The sequence below is a fragment of the Sus scrofa genome, chromosome 2, assembly GCF_000003025.6.
Source record: "Sus scrofa isolate TJ Tabasco breed Duroc chromosome 2, Sscrofa11.1, whole genome shotgun sequence".
Classification (NCBI taxonomy): domain Eukaryota; kingdom Metazoa; phylum Chordata; class Mammalia; order Artiodactyla; family Suidae; genus Sus; species Sus scrofa.
In genome coordinates, this window is record NC_010444.4 from 86,082,100 (window position 1) to 86,102,299 (window position 20,200).

At 46.6% G+C, this 20,200-nt stretch overlaps 1 protein-coding gene across 9 annotated transcripts in view; it reads left to right on the top strand.

Annotated features, from left to right (window-relative positions):
- The window catches only part of PDE8B (phosphodiesterase 8B), a 316,607-nt gene that overhangs the window by 74,910 nt on the left and 221,497 nt on the right, over positions 1 to 20,200 (top strand). For 2 of the 9 annotated variants that reach the window (XM_021084465.1, XM_021084466.1), the window contains exon 1: positions 4,967 to 5,386. The exons of 5 other annotated variants lie outside the window; for them this stretch is intronic. In XM_021084465.1, the coding sequence (XP_020940124.1) occupies positions 5,048 to 5,386 (339 nt within the window). In that variant the 5' untranslated portion in view covers positions 4,967 to 5,047. Of the gene's footprint in view, positions 1 to 4,966; positions 5,387 to 20,200 lie in introns of those variants that run through there. 2 more of the 9 variants (XM_013994908.2, XM_021084467.1) reach the window with 1 other exon arrangement.

A 20,200-nucleotide genomic window follows, 5' to 3' on the forward strand; every position in this document is an offset into this window, starting at 1 on the left:
CCTTCCACTGTGCTGGGCTACCTAATAAACTGTATCGTTTCACTTAGCAGGTGGTTAGATTTCCAATAAGCTCCACCATTAGGAAGAGAGCTTGAATTCAGAGCTCTGTAAGGTTGATTGGTTGATTAAATATTTGATTACATAAAGATTAAGCTGAAAGCTGCTATTGTTTTAACCTTTGGTTAAGAATCCCTCAGAATATATTAATCACATTTTCTTCTTCGTTAGAAGGATTCTGGAAGAGTTATACCACTTCAGAATGGGAAGGGGCCTTAACTGTTCAGGGTCTTTCAGGGCTTTCAGGTCATAATTCTGAAATACGCTCTTATTTGACATCAGTCTGGAACATATAAGCTGTTCCGCCACCCCCGGACATTTCTATGGTTTAGAAGAAATTGCTGATTTGGTTTGCTTCTTGATTTGTTTCATGGACATCGCCTATAGCTAAATTTTTTTTTTCACTTAATTAAAAAAAAAATCTTTTTTTTTATCGTGTTGGTTTTTCTGGCCTTACTCTGTACCTGGAGCCTAAATTTTATCTGCAGTGTCTGAATGTGTAGACTTTGCTATTATCCTGGAATGCATTGAAATTGTGACATGGGATTTGGTCCAGAAATCACTTCCACGAGCAAGAGCTCAGGCCTCAGAGCTTCGCTAGGGAACAATTTTAGTTAAACCATGTCTCCTCCACTTGCACACTTTCTGGATGTTTCAGGCCAGAACTGTGCCAGCCATGGGGGCAGGTTCACATTCCCACTGAGAACACTTGGTGGACATTATAGGCATATATCATTTTTTTTCTTTTCACTAAGCCAGAATTGGCAGTGGGAGCTGTGCCTGAGGTAGGTATTAAAACTATTGGCTGCTCTGGGAATGCGAGGAAAAATTGCTAGCGAGTGCATTTTCCCTATTCCCTCTCAGTTCCTGCAACAGAGTCCTGCTACATGGAAGGCACGGATCCCAGCAGCAAATGGTCAATTAACATACAAAAGCTGCTCAGCGATCTTCAATAATCACCTTCAAGTTGTTTACTCTCTCAAGGCTTTTTTTTTTTTAATGATTTTTATTTTTTTCATTATAGCTGGTTAACAGTATTCTGTCAATTTTCTACTGTACAGCAAGGTGACCCAGTTACACCTACCTGTATAGATTCTTTTTTCTCACATTATCATGCTCCATCATAAGTGACTAGATAGAGTTCCCAGTGCTACACAGCAGGATCTCATTGCTGATCCATCCCAAAGGCAATGGTCTGCATGTATTAACCCCAAGTTCCCAGTGTATCCTGCTCCCTCCTCCTCCCCCTTGGCAACCACAAGTCTGTTCTCCAAGTCCATGAGTTTCTTTTCTGTGGAAAGTTTCATTTGTGCCCTATATTAGACTCCAGATGTTAGTGATATCATATGGTATTTGGCTTTCTCTTTCTGACTTACTTTACTTAGTATGAGAATCTCTAGTTCCATCCATGTTGCTGCAAATGGTATTATTTTCTTTTCTTTTTTTTTTTTTTTATTTTAGAAAGTCAAACCTAACTTTGCTTCTGAGTGATTTGTCCCCTTGTGACTCAGCCCCTAATGTTCTCCCTGGAAGATGGGTTGTAATTTCTGTTTTATCATAGTCTTCTTGCCTTCGAAGCCTCAGTGAATGATAGGCCCTTTGGATTCTCTGGGAGGTTTCACCACAGTAACTGCATTCCTAGAGAAAACACTGAAAAAGTAGATGTGGGGCCTGAGGAGTAGCATGGCTCTAAATGTCAAAAAAGGCTGCCATGGATTGGTAGTTCCCCAAAAGGATAATGACCGAACTAGGAGTATATAAAAGAATCATAGAGAAGATTTAGGAATGGTTAACTCCTGACTTAACATTGCGTCAAGGATTGGTATGGACACTAGTGCTTTTATAATGTAACTCTAATGGTGTTTGCCCAGATTCTGAATGGTCACCTGGAAGTAGGGGGATGGCAGCCACTAGGCTTAGGCTTCTGTCAAATGAAACTGTTCCTATATCTCTGTCTTGACCATGTATTTATTTATTTTTTTTTTTTAAATTTTAAGGCCACACCTGCAGCATGTGGAAGTTCCTGGGCTAGAGGGTAGAATCAGAGCTTCCACTACCGGCCTACACCACAGCCATGGCAATGTGGGATCTGAGCCACATCTGTGATCTACACTGCAGCTTGCAGCAGTACTGGATCCTTAACCCACTGAGTGAGGCCAGGGATCAAACTGGAATCCTCAAGGACACTATGTTGGGTTTTTAACCCAATGAGCCACGATAGGAACTCCACGTGTTGACCACTTAATGTGTTTTTTCTTTTTTGTTTGTTTGTTTGCCTGCACCCACAACATGTGGAAGTTCCCAGGCCAGGGATTGAATCCGAGCTTCAATGACCTACTCCACGGCTGCAGCAACACTGGATCCTTAACCTACATGCCACAGTGGGAACTTTTTTTTCTTTGTCTTTTCTAGGACACCACCTGTAGCATATGGAGGTTCCTAGGCTAGGGGTCGAATCGGAGCTGTAGCCACCCGCCTACGCCAGAGCCACGGCAACTCGGGATCCAAGCCACGTCTGCGACCTACAACCACAGCTCATGGCAACGCTGGATCCTTAACCCACTGAATGAGGCCGGGGATCGAACCCACAACCTCATGGTTCCTAGTTGGATTCCTTAACCACTGAACCAAGATGGGAACTCCCACAGTGGGAACTTCTAAGGTGATATTCCTAGGGGCATGGATAGGGACAAGGAAGCATGGACCCAGCCTGGAAGAGAGCTGTGGTGGATGTTATGATGCCAGGAAAAGAACGACCTACTCATCTAGCTGGAGCAGTGCCACCAGCAGATGGCCCTCAGCTCAGCTGTCAGTCTCATCAGGGGATTGCCTCAGCTAATGAGAGCTACCAAGGTGGCCTACAAGTAACTGCTGATCCATATCCATAGGTATAAAGGCCTATCATCCAGGACCCAATTCAGGACAACTCTGAAGCATCATCCAGCTTCAGAGTTTTCCCTACAGGGGTGCCTGAGGCTTTTCGTGAGGCTGTATCCTAGCTCAGTTTCTCCTTCTGCCCAATCTCCACCCCACTTCCCTGCCTTCCTCCCTCCCTGCTTTCCTTCCAGATGTTGATGCCAAGAGTGTGTTTTCATAAACCTCTGCCTGCTAAACGCCATCTCAGAATCTGCTTCTTGGAGAACCCATCCTGCGCGGAAATTTTATGAGCAATTTGCTTGTCCATTAGAAAATCCAGTATGGACTTTTTCTGCATTAACTGGAGATACATTTTTTCGTGTGATCAAATTAAAAGAGAGTGAGAGAAAGACATCAAAAGTTGGAAAGTTGTAGTATTCAACTGAGAAGAGAAATGGAAGTAGAGGACTTAGGCTAGATTAGGTTAGTTAGGCTAGGTTAAGTTAGTTCTTCCTCCTCTGTATATCTGAATTTGGGATTTGGGGTGACACCTTGCTTCTCTTTGAAGGTTAGAAGCTATTTGAAGTCTTCATCCTGTTACTCTTAAATTTGATGTCATGGGGAGAGAGAGGGAGAGAACCACAGACATGATTTAAAATCGGATGCTTCTTTTCTGCTTTGCCCTAGGCCTCTGTGTTCTTGCCTTTGACCTTATAAGCAGCTCTCCTTTGAGTCCTTCCTTGGACCATCCGTTTCTCCTCTCCGGGACTGTGGCAGCAGGCCGGAATCACCAAAGAACCAATGAATAAATGGGCAGTGGTGCCTCGCAGCTCTAGCTCAGGCTGCGATAAGCAGCCCTCTTCTGAAGGCGTTCTTGCTCCCCTTGAGCGAAGCTGAGTGAGCCTCAATTTTGACTGCCCAGCCTGGAAGAACAGTTGACAGTGGGAGACTGGGTGGAGTAGAGGCCAGGGTGAAAATTTAGTGACACCCAAAGAAGAGGTGAAAACTCTGGAGGAGAAAGCTGAGAACTGGGCAACAGCTTCTTTCTGTTCTTTCTTTGGATTTTATGGGGAAATTTATGTATTTAAGTACTTGGTTTTCTGCAGGGCCTCCCATCCCTTGGCATGACCTCCAGATGATGGGTAGACATGGAATGGACTTCAGTCTTCAGACTGAGTCGCCCTCCAACTCAGCCTGCAGAGTATGTGGGGAAGCGGGGGATGCGGAGCCATGAAGTCTCTGCTCACTGCTGAGTATAGGACCTGAGCAAGTCAGATGGGTGGCGTTGGGCTGGAGGGTCCCTACAGGGCGTCGTGGTGTTTTGCTCAGGGATGTTACACTGTGTTCGTGAACTGCCAGAGGCTCATTGTGGAGCTCCCCAGGCTGCACCCCCCTTCGGGCCCGGTTTGGGGAAGAGGGTCTGGGCAACAGAAGGCGGCCCAGGGACCTGTGCAGAAGGGAAGAGGCCTCGGACAGCCGAGCGGGGAGGGCGCCGAGGCGTGGTGCCCGCTGCCGCGCCCAGGGGCCCCAGGGGCTGAGCCGGGCGGCAGGCGCGCTCTGCCCTGCCTGGGAGAGCGCGGGGAACGGCGGGCGGGGCCGAGGGGCGCAGCGGGGCCCGGGCGGCGGCGGCTGCGGAGCGGGGGCGCCGCGGAGGAAGGCGGGCGACTGAGAAGGAGGGAGGGGGACGCACGCGGACGGAAAGTAGGGAAAGAGGTGCAGGCAGGCGGGTGGCGCTGTGGCCCTGGGGCCGCGGGAACCCGGCGAGATCGAGCTGGGCGGCGGCGCCGGCCGAGAGGAGCTGAGGGCGGAGGCGCGGGGAGCGCGTTTGGGGCGCCGCGGTGGGGAGGGTGGCGGCCGCCGGTGCGCGCGGGGTGCCGTGTGTGCGCGCTCCCCCGCTCAGGGAGAAAGATGGCCCAGAAGGGAAAGTTGGGGTGACGCGCGCAGCCCCAGGAGGCTCGGCGGGGGGCGCCGCGCCGAGCCCGACGGAGCGGCGGCCGGAGAGGCCGAGGGGCGCGCGGTCCGGGCGCCGCCGCCACCGCCGAGGCGCCCGCCCCCTCACTGCAGGTGGCCGCGGCGACGCTGGGGCCGGGCGGCCGGGGGCGCGGGCGGGCGCGCTGGGGAGCCCGGCAGAGGGATGGGCTGCGCCCCCAGCATCCACGTCTCGCAGAGCGGCGTGATCTACTGCCGGGACTCGGAGGAGTCCAACTCGCCCCGCCAGACCACCAGCGTGTCGCAGGGCCCCGCGGCCCCCCTTCACGGCCTCTTCGTCCAGACCGACGCCGCCGACGCCATTCCCCCCAGCTGCGCGTCCGGGCCCCCCGGCGCCGCCCGCGTCCGCAGGGCCCGCGGCGAGCTGGGCAGCGGCAGCAGCGGGGGCTCCGCAGCCCCCGCCGTGACCACCTGCAGGGGCCGGAGACGCCACTGCTGCAGCAGCGCGGAGGCCGAGACCCAGACCAGCTACACAAGCGTCAAGGTAAATGCTGGGGCTGGCACACACTGGTGGGGGGCCGCGCGCCCCGTCCGGTAGGGCTCGCGCGGGTAGGGGGCTCCGGCGGAGTTGAGTGGCAGTGACGTGGTTGGTTTGGGGAGGCTGCCACTAAAGAGTTTACTTTTCATTTGTGGGGGGTGCTGAGGGCCCAGGAAACCTGAGCCTTAAAGACCCTGGAGGGGTCCTGGGGGCTGGTTCCAGAGGACAGGGTGGAGAAGGGAAGCAGGTGGGCTAGCCCGTTTCTCAAGGAGGGGAAGAAAACTGGGCTGGATTAACTCTGGAGGAGAGGTGGGTATCGCTGAGAGCTTTCGCTGGCGAGTCCCATTGAATGAAATCTGAGCTCCAGGCTGGATTTGCATGCCTTGTAGGTGAATGGTGCAGACTCAGTGCAACGGTACTGTAGTGCCCTGGTGTTCAGATTTTTACCTGGGGAAACCAGCCAGGTTGCATGGAGTCTCAGCCACAGGGAAGGGCGTGAGGATCTGTGAATGAATGAGGGTGTTTCTGTTTTGTGAAGAGATGGAGGAAGGGAATGGAGGAAGAGGACCTGAGTGGAACCTGTTGTTCCTCACTTCTTTGGGTCGGCTGCATCTTGACATAATTGAGAGAACCTGGCAGTGAGTTTAGAGGGTCAGCTGAGTTCCAGTGAGGGGAAGTGGTTTTCAGTGCAGTGCAGCTGTCTGAAGATGAAAACTCATTCTGCACATATATCTATCTTTCAGGAAAGTGGACTTTTTGAGGAACTAGAACAAATGAAGTGGTTAAAGCAGTTACTACCTATTTCTTCATGCCAGAAGAAAGATGATTGTTTTAATAGTGTCTTCCTCTGTGTTGGCAAAAAGACTTTGAAGTCCAAGAGGTTTTTCTTTGTGTAAATCTGGCCACTGGGCCTTTGATCCTTCTAGCAAACAGAAAGACAGTGGCACATCCCACAGGACAGAGGAAAAGAAAAATGTCTCTATGACCATAACTGTTAGATAGAATCACCAGCTTTTACATGGTCAGAAACTGCTCCATCAATTCTTTTGTAAAGGTACAGCTGTATATTTAGTACTTAGAAAGTGACTCAACAGTTGGCCTCGTGTGAGGTGGCTCCTGGTCTTCATTGAATAAAGTGGAGGAATGAAAACAAGGATGACATGTGCTGGCTTAGTCTGGAAGACCAAAAGCCTTTTTTAGTGAGCTTGCTTTGTCGTAAATTTTAATTAATTTATTTTTTAGTGAGCTTACCTTAACAGGATCTGATTTTGTAACATGAAGCATAACTGATATTTATTTATTGTTGTAGAGTTTCTTTGGTATAGTAATCTAATGTAATATAATCATCCATATAATAAAATACCATTTATTGAGCACCTACTATGTGCCAGGGATATACTTTCTCTTCTAGCTTTGGAATATTAAGTGTGTAATGATATAATGTCCAAAACCTAGAGACTGGGATTCATGACAGTACAACCTGCTGATTGAACATTTGCTATAAATGCATGCGATGAAAACTCTGTTTTTCTTTTGTCAAGTTCCCCCCCCTCTCCACACACACACATGGTTCACATGAAGTTCCCATTAGGAGCATATTTAGGCAATCAAAATGGTGTATTTGGTGAAATAATTAAATTGGAATGCTATCAATAAATACTATCTTTTTGCCTTCTTGTTGCAAAGAAACAGTTGAAGACAGGAAGCACTAGTTCAAAATGGTGACAATTCATGAACTCTGTGGTCCTCTTCTTGGTTGCTGCAGAGAAATTTTGTATTTTTGCCTTTCAGAGTAGCAAGAATCCCAATTTGGTATCTGAGAGCTCTAGCTACTCTATGTTTGTTCAGTGAAAGAAAGAATAGTGAATGAACTTATTCTCTTTGTTTTAGTACTTCCCTCAAGGGGCTACCTAGAGACCAAATGAAGTAAAAACTGGAGGGAAAAATGAGTCCCAATTATTAGCAGCTAGTGCAAACTTGTAGAAGTGTCATTGCTACTTGGCTGAGGTTTTAAAAGGGTTGACCTGGATAGGAATTTAACTTAATTTGCTTTATCAACCAGATTTCCACATAAGAGCTGAATTCGTTCCAACCCACTGCTGGGAATGTTGGATTAAAACTTCTCGTTCAGTCTCTTCCACACTCATTTGCATGCATAGAGGTCAGAAAGTATAGATTTGAAATTAAAGACCCAAATTATTATTTATACAAATCATCCAGAATAATGATCCCAGAATTTATTTAAGAGTATCCTTTTCTAACTTCCGACTCTGTGTTACCATATCTTTTTCATTTTTCACATGTTCCACGCTCTTTTGTGGATCAGGTAATTGTATAAAGACATTTCTTTCATGTCTTGTTCGAAAAATTCTTCTGCCTTCAGAGTTTGAGAGGACCTTTAAGAGTAGCGAGTCATGGAGTTCCTGTCGTGGCTCAGTGGTTAATGAATCCGACTAGGAACCATGAGGCTGAGGGTTCGATCCCTGGCCTTGCTCAGTGGGTTAAGGATCCGGCGTTGCCGTGTGGTGTGGGTCGCAGACACAGCGAGGATCCCACATTGCTGTGGCTCTGGCGTAGGCTGGAGGCTACAGCTCCGATTGGACCCCTAGCCTGGGAACCTCCATATGCCGTGAGAGTGGCTCAAGAAAAGGCAAAAAGACAAAAAAAAAAAGAGGAGAGAGTCATGTCTTACCCCTCCACCACCGCCACACAAACACATCTCCCTTCTCCAGAATGCTCGGGTGGAAAAGTAAAAGTCTTTGCCATTTGGTCCTGTTTACAGTGGTGGTGGGTTTGTAATAGTTTTTTTTTTAAATTTCCTCTTTGTACATCAATTATAAACCATATCTTCATTATCTCCTTGGTCTCTGGTATTCCCCAGAGTGCAGAACTGTGTGCTTCAGCGCTCTCTTTCCTAGCAAGCATTCATCTCATTAGGCTTTTAGAATGATGCGGCATTATGATGTCAAACATGATGTCGACAGGAACTTTCCTGAATACCTAATTTACCAAAAAATGATAAACATTAATAATTCATGTGCAAAACAGGGCTATCATATGGGTTTCCATTTCTGGGAAGAAGTTAGATTCATCTTCCAATTGCTGTAAAAACGCAGCTTCCTAGCAATTTGTCTCCCTCTTGTTTGCCTTTTTAAAAATAGTCCGTACTCCAACAGGAGAATCCTGCGGAATGCTCACTCCTGATATTGTGCCAGTTGTGTAATTCTTGTTCAGAAATACTCAGAGGAGATGGCTGAACCTCTCCCTGGGAAGATCTGGGGATTCTGAAAAGTCATCTTTTCTCATCCCAGCTGTTGTGGTTGGGGAGGCATCTGGGACTAGGCAGCCCACTGTAGACAAGAGTGTTTGTTGACACTTCTTTAGTCAACTTGCAGCCATCTCTATGTCGGTGAACAAGTTTGTGGATCAGACACAGGAGGTTATTAGTTTCTAAATGGCAGCCTCACCCGTTCCCTGTTTCTCCTCCATTCATTGTGCTCATTTATTCATTCAGTGTTTGTGCCAGACTCTGTTGTACTAGGGATTCAGGCAATAGCCATGAAGTTCAGTAAGCAGAACCTAAGAGGACTCTATTGCAAAAGATTGATGAATCTATTGCAAAAAGGGGTGCCTAAGCCAGTCATTCATTATTTCTGTATAATCTGTTCCATGGCTTTCCAGATCAGCGAGGAGAATCCCAAGCTGACCGTGTATAAAGGAAAAATAGATATTTTTCTGACCTTATGGTAAATGGTGAGTGAGATTTTTATTTGGGGGAGGGGTAGAGCTGTTTTGAAAACAAATCATTTTTGTTCTCTAAGTCAGTATTCTCAAACGACAGTATATATCAGAATCCCTTGGAAGGCTTGTTAAAATACAAATATTTGGGTCCTGCTCTCAGAGTTTCTGATTTAGTAGGTCTCAGGTGGGGCCCAGGAAGTTGGATTTTTTACAGGCTTCTAGGAGATGCTAGTTTTGCTGATCTCAGGGATCACACCTTGAGAACCTCTGTTGTTGGATGAATGAAATTGACTGTCTGTGGGTCAGATGAGTTAGGTGGGGCCACCTCCAGCAGAATATATGACAGATACCACATTGCATATGTTTGGAGTACTAATCACAGCCCTGCCTTCATCTTTGTTTCCTTTTGTAATGGGGCCACTTGTCATCTCTATCCATAAAGTCAGGGTCTGCGCCTCCAAGGTTGGCTGGAATAAGTGGAGAGAGGGCCGAACTATGTGGCCCACTTTGGTTTCTTGAGGTTTGACTTCCCTTCAGGATCCAGTGGGATTTGCTTTGTCGTCACAGTCCCTCACATGCCTCTGCCCTGCTGGGGCTGTGTCCCGCGTGCTGGGAAATTGCAAGGCAAGGGTGGATCTTAAAACAGGGGCAGACATGACATTATACAGGCTCCTTCAGTTCTTGGCTCTTGGAGTTCTTGCTCTTCCTTTTCACCATTTTTTAAAAAATGTAAAAAATAGAGCATAACTTTTGTAAATCCAAGGAATCTTGCAGGTCGATTTAGAAAAACCCTAGTTTACTTTCTGCCATAGTTCATTTTGTGAAAATATAGCCTCCCCCCTTTCTTCCAACACATGAATTGTAGCAGTGAGCAAGATTTCCTAATTTTCACTGCTATCTTCAGTACTCACACTATCGTTTTTAAGAAACATCAGATAATTCTCCACTCAGACTTTGTTAAATCAGTTCTCAAATCAGAAAGTACCAGAGCAAGCCGCTATTTCTCAGAGGTAATGCTTTGCTACCGAGTCCCACCCTGGTAGACACGAGGCAGGACTTAGGCTGCGACTGGACTGGACAGGCTGGGGAGGGCAGGGCAGTTCCTGTGGTACCAGGATGTGGTGGGTGAAGGCCAGGAATCAGAGTAGGAGGGAGCAAGCCCTGTGGCATCAGGTGGAGACACAGAGTCCAGAGTCTGGGAAACCAACAGGGTTGAGAGGGGCAGGTGAGTACTTCAGGGCCAAGTGGGCAAGTAAAATCTAGAATACTGGGGCTCAGAAAGGTGACAGTTGTTGAACTATACTGAGACATTTGGCTAGGGAAAAAAGCTCTCTTGGGACTTCCCATTTGGCTCAGCGGTAATAAACCTGACTAGGATTCCTGGCCTTGCTTAGTGGGTTAAGGATCTGGCATTCTGGTATTGCCATGAGTTGTGGTGTAGGTCACAGACATGCCTGAGATCTGGCATTGCTGTGGCTGTGGTATAGGCCAGTGGCTATAGCTCTGATTTGACCTCTAGCCTGGGAACTTCCATGGCCAGGTGTGGCCCTAAAAAAAAAAAAGAAGAAGAAGAAGAAGAAGCAGCTCTTTCCTTTCTTTTCTTTTTCGGGCTGCACCTGAGGCAATATGGAAGTCCCTGGGCTACGGGTGGAATGGGAGCTGCAGCTGCTGGCCTGTGCCACAGCCATGGTGCCACCAGATCCAAGCTGCATCTGAGATCGGTGACCTATGCTGCAGCTTGCGGCAATGCCAGATTCTTACTTAGCCCACAAGTGAGGCCAGGGATCGAATCCGCATCCTCACTATGTCAGGTTCCTAACTTGCTGAGCCACAATGGGAACTCTTACTTTTCTATTCTGTTTAGAGTTCTCTGCTGAGTGTCGATATTTCAGGGCCCATAGGAGATGCTGGAGGACCAATCAGAGTAAACCCTGCACCCAGGTGACGCAAGACCAACCCGGCCTTCCTCGCACCTGATCAGATGGTGTCTGGACAGGAGACAGATTGCATATCCACAGGGGTTTAATGGAAACTAATCTAATGCAGGGACTATTTCAAATGTGTTGGCGGGATGAAAGGAAATCAGCAAATGGTGATGAAGCCCCCTAAGACTGGAAACAGAGGGCACTGTTACCCCCTAGAAGAGGCCACAGGAGGCAGGGGTTATGGGAACCTAAGAAACCAAGCCCGTAGGACAGGGAAGCCCCCAGAAGCTGTCTTAAGGAAGAATGCAGTGATTGGAGGCCTTTGGCCTGACGGGGAGCCCTGGGAGTAGCAAATATCCCCATGCTGCTCTCTTCCCTTTCACTGATCGCCAGCTGGTACCATCTTTGTCCAGACACATTTGGAAACTAGAGGGCAAGGGAGCCCATTGATCCATGTTTGCCCGAACAGGGGGATATCCTGACCATACCCCAGAAAGCTCTCTGTAACCAGTGCTTAAAAGATGTTTGGCGTCATTAGAGATACCCTAGGAAGCTCAAACTGAGTTGGGTAATTTTGTCTCAAATAATGATATTTTTAAATGGCCACTTAATGTATTGTTTATGTGGGGTTTAATGACTAATGATATTGAAGTATGTCCACTTATCTTATTTGGCGACCTCTAAGATACTGCTGAAAACAACTCCTCCTCTTCAGTTCAGCCTCCACCCTGACTCTGCTTAGACATTTTCTTAGCTTGAGCAGCTGTAACAAAATAAACAGGGTGGTTTCAACACCAGTTTCTTTCTCCCTGTTCTGGAGGCTGGGAAGTCCAAAATCAAGGTGCTTTGTGAGCCATCTTCTTGCTGTGTCCTCATATGGCAGAGAGCAAGCAAGCAAGCTCTGGTCTTTCTCTTAGAAGGATACTAATCTCATTAGGGGGGCCCCCACCCTCATGACCTCATCCAAACTTGGTTACCTCCCAAGGTCCCACCTCCAAATACCAGCTGGGTTAGGGCTGGAACATAGGAATTGGGGGAGGGAGAGTGCCTTCCGTCCATAACACATGTGTTTGTATCATTTCCTCTGTTCCTGGCCCACTGTCCCTTCTTCCCATGATCTCCAAGCCCAGAGGTAGGGGGTGGGGGAGAAAGCACACTTTCTAAGTAAGAATTTCCCTAAGTAGGTGTCCAGGTTCATCAATTTGTTATATTCTGGCTCTCTAGCCTTTCTTTCCACCACCTCAGAGTGTTAATGAGTGAGTTTTACTATGTGTTTATCACCTGATATTTTCATTCAAGAAAGTGTATACTTAAAACACTGAAAAATAGTCAAATAGGTTCAGAAGTTCGTATTTATTTATTTATTTATTTATTTCTGTCTTTTGTCCTTTTTTAGGGCCGCTCCCATGGCATATGAAGGTTCCCAGGCTAGGGGTCGAATCGAAGCTATAACTGCGGGCTACACCACAGCCACAGCAATGCGGGATCCGAGCCGCCTCTGCGACCTACACAACTGTTCATGGCAATGCTGGATCCTGAACCCACTGAGCGAGGCCTGGGATCGAACCTGCGTCCTTGCGGATACTAGTCAGGTTCGTTAACTGCGGAGCCATGACGGGAACTCCCAGGAGTTCATTTTTAAAAAGAGGTATTAGGAGTTCCCATCGTGGCGCAGTGGTTAACGAATCCGACTGGGAACCATGAGGTTGCGGGTTCAGTCCCTGCCCTTGCTCAGTGGAGTAACGATCCGGCGTTGCCGTGAGCTGTGGTTGCAGACGCGGCTCGGATCCCTGAGTTGCTGTGGCTCTGGCGTAGGCTGGTGGCTACAGCTCTGATTCGACCCCTAGCCTGGGAACCTCCATGTGCCGCGGGAGCGGCCCAAAGAAATAGCAAAAAGACAAAAAAAAAAAAAAAAAAAAAAAAAAAGAGGTATTACTGTTATCTTACAGTGGAAGCCTAGATAGTTAATTATGTTTTAATGAAAAACACCACTTTTTAATAAGTTGCAGTGTAGATTAGTTTAGATTTGGTCGCTGATTGCTTCTTCTGCATTTTTCCTTTTATCCCATTGCCAGCTGACAGCCAGTTTTTTCATGCAGGATTTCAATGCCTACTCTTGACCACCACATTTTTTCAGGTCCTCCTTTCTGCCTCCTCGGGGAAAATTCACAGAAAAAGAGTTTAGAAGCTTGTGAATGGTTTCATAATCATCCTAATAAAATCGGGAAATTCTTTTGCTTTGCATAATCCATGAATGAAAGCAAGCCGGTGGTGGTTGTCTCTTGTTTCCAAGGCAATTCCAATTTTCTTGTGTGGTTTGTACATTTTGCAACAAAATATGTAGAGAAGATCTAGTAACATTAGCTATTATTTAAGTCTTGCTATCTGCGGAGCACTTTATATTGTTTCACCCAATGTACACAAAACCCTATGAGCTATAAATTATCATTCTCCTTTTACAAAGAAGGAAGTCTGGACTGCAAGAGATACAGTGTGTTGCTCGAGGTGGGGGCTGGAATTTAAATACAAGATTGTCTAACTCCAACTCCAAAGTTCTTAAGCACTGAGCTTGTTGCCTCCTCACAGGCCTGAGGGCCCAGCTCTATGGCTGGTACTGCAATTGCTGCCCATGTTCATCAGAGTGGTGATGAACGTGGGCAGGCAGAGCAATCAGGAGGCTTTGTGAGTGAGTTTTTCCTGTTACAGATCCATAGTCACCCCTTCTATTTCTTCTTCTTCTTTTTTTTTTTTGTCTTTTTAGGGCTGCATCCATGGCATTTGGAGGTTCCCAGGCTACGGGTCCAATTGGAGCTGAAGCCACTGGCCTTTGCCACGGCCACAACAACTCAGGATCCGAGCCGCATTGGTGACCTACACCACAGCTTATGGCAATGCTGGATCCTTAATCCACTGAGCGAGGCCAGGGATTGAACCTGCGTCCTCATGGATGCTAGTCCAGTTTGCACACCACTGAGCCACGACAGGAACTCCCACAGTCATTCCTTCTATTAGCGCAAACTGGAGTGTTGCTTTGAGCTGAGTGGAGAATGTAAAATGCTTACAAAATTGGAGACACTTTGGCAGAACATGTTGCCCTTATGGTCACTGAACACAGTATGTGGCACGTTGTAAATATTGTACAGATATTAGCTGCTAATAATCTGTGTTTCTGTGATTTCTGTTTCGGTAGTCAAAGTGAAATTTTGGTTATTTAGATGTAGATATTTTTGAAACACCTATTTTTAAATTAATAAATGTTTTAAAAACTGTATCCCACTTTCAAGTGGATTAATTTGGCCAATGCAGGTGACTAACTGATTTATATGTAGATATGTTACCCTGAAGCTTTGGAAACCCCTGGGGTTGATCTGCATCAAAGTAGAATCTTGCCAGTCGAAGGGGGTTCTGTGACTTGCAGACCCACATAAGGTTTCTTCTGCCTTTCAACCTCAGGGCCTTGGTGTTATCTTGAGGTGTTAACATCTTCTTTGGTGTAAACTTGTAACCCAAAGCCTTAGTCTATAATTGAACTTAAAGCCATTTTGCATAAGCTCTGTTAGTTTTTGTATTACGGCATTTCAGGTGCTGTCAGATGTACTTATTGTTGGAAAAATGATACCCTGTAAATCTAAGACCCATTTTTTTTTTTCCTGGAGAGGAAGCTATAATCATTAGCTACAGGGATCCAGTTGCCTGTGTGAGTCACAAAAAGGAGGGAGGACCTCGAATTTTGGAAATTTGTACAGAAAGACTTTTTAGTAACCTGTCACACAAGTCAACAATAAAAGGAAAGGTGCCATTTTCTGACGTCAGAACCACAAATAACATTAAAGCTCTGGGCCTGGAAGGTGATGACTTCAGGGTAGATGGGGCTTTTGTCCACTTCAGAGTTCCTGCTGAGGAAGCTTCAAAGCAGTGGGCAAATGGAGAGGAAGGTACCCTGTTATGAAGGTCGGTAATGACCCAGCAGCCCAAGCCTCACCCACAGGTGGTCTTTGGGTCATAATGAGACAGATTTTCAGACAAATATGGGACACGGTTTGTCTTGGCCTGGAAGCTGGGTGCCTGTGTGGGATGCATAAGGTGCTCCACTGGGTGATGCTTCTGAAGCCTTAGTAGTGTTTTGAACTGAGCAGTAGCTGGAGCTAAAAAGTTCCTCTTTCCCCCCATGATCTGTTTTTTTTTTTTTTGTTTTTTTGTTTTTTGTCTTTTGTCCATTTAGGGCTGCACCCGAAGCATATGGAGGTTCCCAGGCTAGGGGTCCTATCGGAGCTGTAGCTGCCGGCCGATGCCACAGACACAGCAACTCGGGATCCAAGCCACATCTGCAACGTACACCACATCTCACGGCAACACCGCATCCTTAACCCGCTGAGCGAGGACAAGGATCAAACCCGCAACCTCATGGTTCCTGGTCGGATTCATTTCCGCTGCGCCACGATGGAAACTTCACCCCCCACAATCTAATACAAACTCTGGCTACAACGTCTCCTTTCCAGAATTCCCTGGAGAGAGTGATACCCAAGACAGTGATGGCCAGATAAAGAGAGAGCAGAGCAACAGATCAGCTTTGTCAGTGGCTGGGCAAGTCGGGTTAAGATTGCCTTTGTCTGTGCCCTGGGCAGTGGCGGCTTGCTCTGGACCAGAGGCTGAGGCAGACACGGTTGCCTGAGGCTTCCTGACATCTTCCTTCCAAATCTGTAAGGCTCGGTCTGCAAAGCCATTCCAGGACTCCTCACACACACGGGACCGCCACAGGCTCTCCTGTCCCTGTGGTCGGCCCCTCTGCCCATGTGCTCAGCCACATGCGGAACCCTGGCGAGCTTGCTCCTTCGTGAAAGCCCAGCCCCTTTTCCTTGCCGTGATCTGGCCCACTAGGACCGTGAGACACCAGGACTGGCTGACTCTGAAATCGTGGAGCCTTCACTTTCATCCCGTTGGGAGGAGCTTATGAGGGGAGGGGAGTGTGGTCCATTACCCTCACCCTGGGGTAGGGGCAGGGAGGTTGCAGGCACATTCTCCTCTCCTCTGTGTTGGTTGAGATTTTCAAGAAGGGAGAAGGAGGTGGAGCCAAAGGCAGAGGCGAGAAGTTCGAATCTCAAAAAAGAATCTGGAAATGCTTTGGATTCATGTAAAAGGTAACCCTCGCAGATTATAGGACAAAAATACTTTGTAAAGCCTCTAACTGGTATTGGGAAAGGGTTTTCATATAGAAACAATGTTATATGTGGCATTTAGGTTTCTAGGTTAGCCCAGAAAAAGTAGTTAGCCCATTATGTGTCTGGAATATATTTACAGTGTTGTGAGAGAAACATAAAATTGAATTAGAACTTGCATTTCGTTTGTGCATGTGTCCTTTGGGAGAAGCAGGTTTAATTAGAAGGTGATGAAGCAGATGAGGAAGAACCTGTGCGGTTCCCTCAGGGCATCCTTATCCTGAGTGATTGGCAGTGTCCTGAGGAGGTGAGGGACTCAGTGGTGTTTTTACCCCACCTTGCAGTAGGGAGAGGGCGGGGGTACAGGCAACTCCAGTGGCTTGACCAGGGCCTGCAGCCCGGAACTCAGAGCCACTGCCGTTACTCTTGTCCTCTTTTCACTGTGCTATTTCACCTCCAGAGGCACTGAAGTGTCTCATTTCTTTTAGGCACTTATTTTCTGTTTCATCTTCAGATGTTTCAGCCTATTTCTTCTAACTCTAAGAATTCAGTGTTTAAAAAAAAAATCACAAAACCACTATGTACTGAAAAATGTAATGACTACTGTTTAGTTCTGGCTGTTATAACAAAAATACCATAGACTGGGTGGCTTATGAACAACAGAAATTTACTCCTCACAGTTCAAAATTCTGGAGGCTGGGAAGTCCTGAGTCAGGGCAGTGGCAGATTCAGTGTTTGGTGAGGAACTGCTTCCTTGTACATAGACAACCATCATCTTTTTGTGTCCTCACATGGGGAGGGGGTGAAGGAGCTCTCCAGGGTCTGTTTTACCAGGGCACTAATTGCATTTCTGAGGGCGCCACCCTCATGACCTAATTACCTCCCAAAGGTCCTATGTTTTCATACAGTCACATTGGGGATTAAGATTTCGACCTGTGGAGTTCCCTTTGTGGCAAAGCAGAAACGAATCTTACTAGGAACCATGAGGTTGCAGGGTCAATCCCTGGCCTCACTTAGCAGGTTAAGGATCTGGCGTTGCCATGAGCTGTGGTGTAGGTCACAGATGCAGCTTGGATCCTGTGTGGCTGTGGCCATGGTATAGGCCAGCAGCTGTAGCTCCAATTAGACCCCTAGCCTGGGAACCTCCGTATTGCTGAGAGTGTGGCCCTAAAAAGCAAAAAAAAAAAAAAAAAAGATTTTAATATGTGAATTTGGGGGGTAAGGAGGGACACAAACATTCTGTCTATAGCTACTGCTTACTTTCAATTCATTTTTCTAACTGTCTTATTATTTTTTACAATTTGTTGGTATCGACTTAAGACCCATTCATTGTGATTGGTTGATATGTCTCTTAAATCTCTCTTAATCTGTAGGTTTCCCAGCCCTCTCTCTTTTTTCCACTTGCAGTTACTTTCTTAAGGACCTTGAGTTGTTTGTCCTGTAGATATTCCTCTAGTCTGCGTTTTTTTTTTTTTGTTTTTTTGTTTTTTGCTTTTTCAGGGCCACACCCATATGGCATATGGGGGTTCCCAGGCTAGGGGTCGAATTGGAGCTACAGCTGCCGCCTGCGCCACAGCCACAGCAGCACAGGATCTAAGCCAAGTCTGTGACCCACACTATAGTGAACAGGAACCAGATCCTTAACCTGCTGAGCGAGGCCAGGGATTGAACCCCGCAACCTCATGGTTCCTAGTCAGAGTCCTTTCCACTGTGCCACGGTGAGAACTGCTCCCCCAGTCTGCATTTTACTTTTTGCATTCCTGGCATGAGTCTAACATGTTTCCCTGTCTTCTGTGTTTGCTCGAAAATTGCAGTTAGATTTAGAGTTTTAATCTGATGATGCTCAATTTTGGGGCATGGAAGTGGGGCAAGAAAACATTTTCAGTAATACTGTGTTCTCATGACAGGAAATACACTTTTTTTTTTTTTTTCTGAGATTATCTTTTTGCTGTGATGCTAACCAGTATGAACAGTCATTGCTTACATCCATTCGTCACTGGGGGTGTCAATGGCGATATTCTTGCTCCACCCTTTACTTCACTAATTAGCTGCAATGTCTCTCTGAAGAAAACCTTCCTCTCATCAGTTAGTTGGTTTCCCTAGGATGTAATTTTTTTGGGAAAAGGAAGGTTAAATGTGCCAATCTTCCCTGTTATTTCCAGTGTTCAAAATAATGAGTTGTTTTTCTCCTACGGTAACAAGGATGTTTCACTTGTTTCTTTGTTTCTTTGCTCAGTATCATTATGCATCAATTTGGGTCATACATATACTTTCTAAAATTGAAGTATAGTCCATGTACAATATCATGTAGGCTCAGGTGCACAATATAGTGATTCACAACTTTTATTTATTTATTTTGTGGGTTTTTTTTGTCTTTTTTGCCATTTCTTGGGCCACTCCCGCAACATATGGAGGTTCCCAGGCTAGGGGTCAAGGTGGAGCTGAAGCCACCGGCCTAAGCCAGAGCCACAGCAATGCAGGATCTGAGCTGCATCTGTGACCTATACCACAGCTCACGGCAACGCCAGATCCTTAAGCCACTGAACAAGGCCAGGGACCGAACCCGCCACCTCATGGTTCCTAGTCGGATTCGTTAACCACTGAACTACGACGGGAACTCCTTATTTATTTATTTTGTAATGATTTTTATTTCTTCCATTATAGTTGGTTTACAGTGTTCTATCAGTTTTCTACCATACAGCAAAGTGATCCTGTCACACATACATATATACACATTCTTTTTCTCCCATTATCCTCCATCATAAGTGACTAGATATAGTTCCCAGTACAGCTGATTCACAACTTTTAAATTTTTTATTTATTTTTATTTTTGTCTTTTTGTCTTTTCTAGGGCCACACCTGCGGCATATGGAGATTCCCGGGCTAGGGGTCCAGTCAGAGCTGTAGCTGCCAGTCTATGCCAGAGCCATAGCCATGTCAGATCCAAGCCACCTCTGCAACCTACACCACAGCTCATGGCAATGCCACATCCTTAACCCACTGAGCAAGGCCAGGGATCGAACCTTTGTCCTCACGGATGCTAGTCAGGTTTGTTAACCACTGAGCCATGACAGGAACTCCTGATTCACAACTTTTAAAGGTTACACTCATAGTTATTATAAAATATTGACTCTATTCCCTGTGTTGTACAATATATCCTTATAGCCTATTTTAACACGTGTACTTGATGTGGGTTAACCCGTTCCAATATACTTTGGTACTCAAATTGCCCACTTTTGGTTGGAGGGAGCTGATTCAAGTTGGTGAGGCACTTTTCTCAAAGAAATAGGCACAACTAAGTTGACTAAGTTATGTCCTTCAACAAACCCTCTTTGTAAATGAGAATTGCTGACCCACTGGGAGGTGGAGGCATGGCTTGGTGTCTGCTTAGCCATTCTTAGTACCCCCAAGCCTCAGACATGTGGAGATTTTGAGAGGAGCCATTGTGCAAGGCCTGGCTGCAGCTCCTTTCCTGTGATTGTGGGAGCTACAAAAAAGCAACCTGGTATGATGGCAAGATACTCACTGGTCCAGGCTTGAGTTCCAGCTCTGCTCCATACAAGCTTTGTGACCTTGGAGAAGCTGCATAATTCCTTGTAAGTTGGGAATACTGCAGTGTTGAAAGGATGGGTGTAGGTCTAACAGATGCATAGTCCATGTAAACCCTCTAGGTTCTCATGAATATGTGTGTGTGAATCTAAGTCTTTGAAATTTGGTGTGTATTTTACAATTAACAGGGCATCTCAATTTGGACTGGCACATTTCGTTTTTGTTTTGTTTTTTTGTCTTTTCTTTTAGGGCTGCACCCGCAGCATATGGAGGTTCCCAGGATAGGGGTCCAATTGGAGCTACGGCCACCGGCCACAGCAACACCAGATCCGAGCTGCATCTGCAACCTACACCATGGCTCATGGCAATGCCGAATCCTTAACCCACTGAGTGAAGCCAGGGATCGAACCTGCAACCTCATGGTTCCTAGTCGGATTCATTTCTGTTGC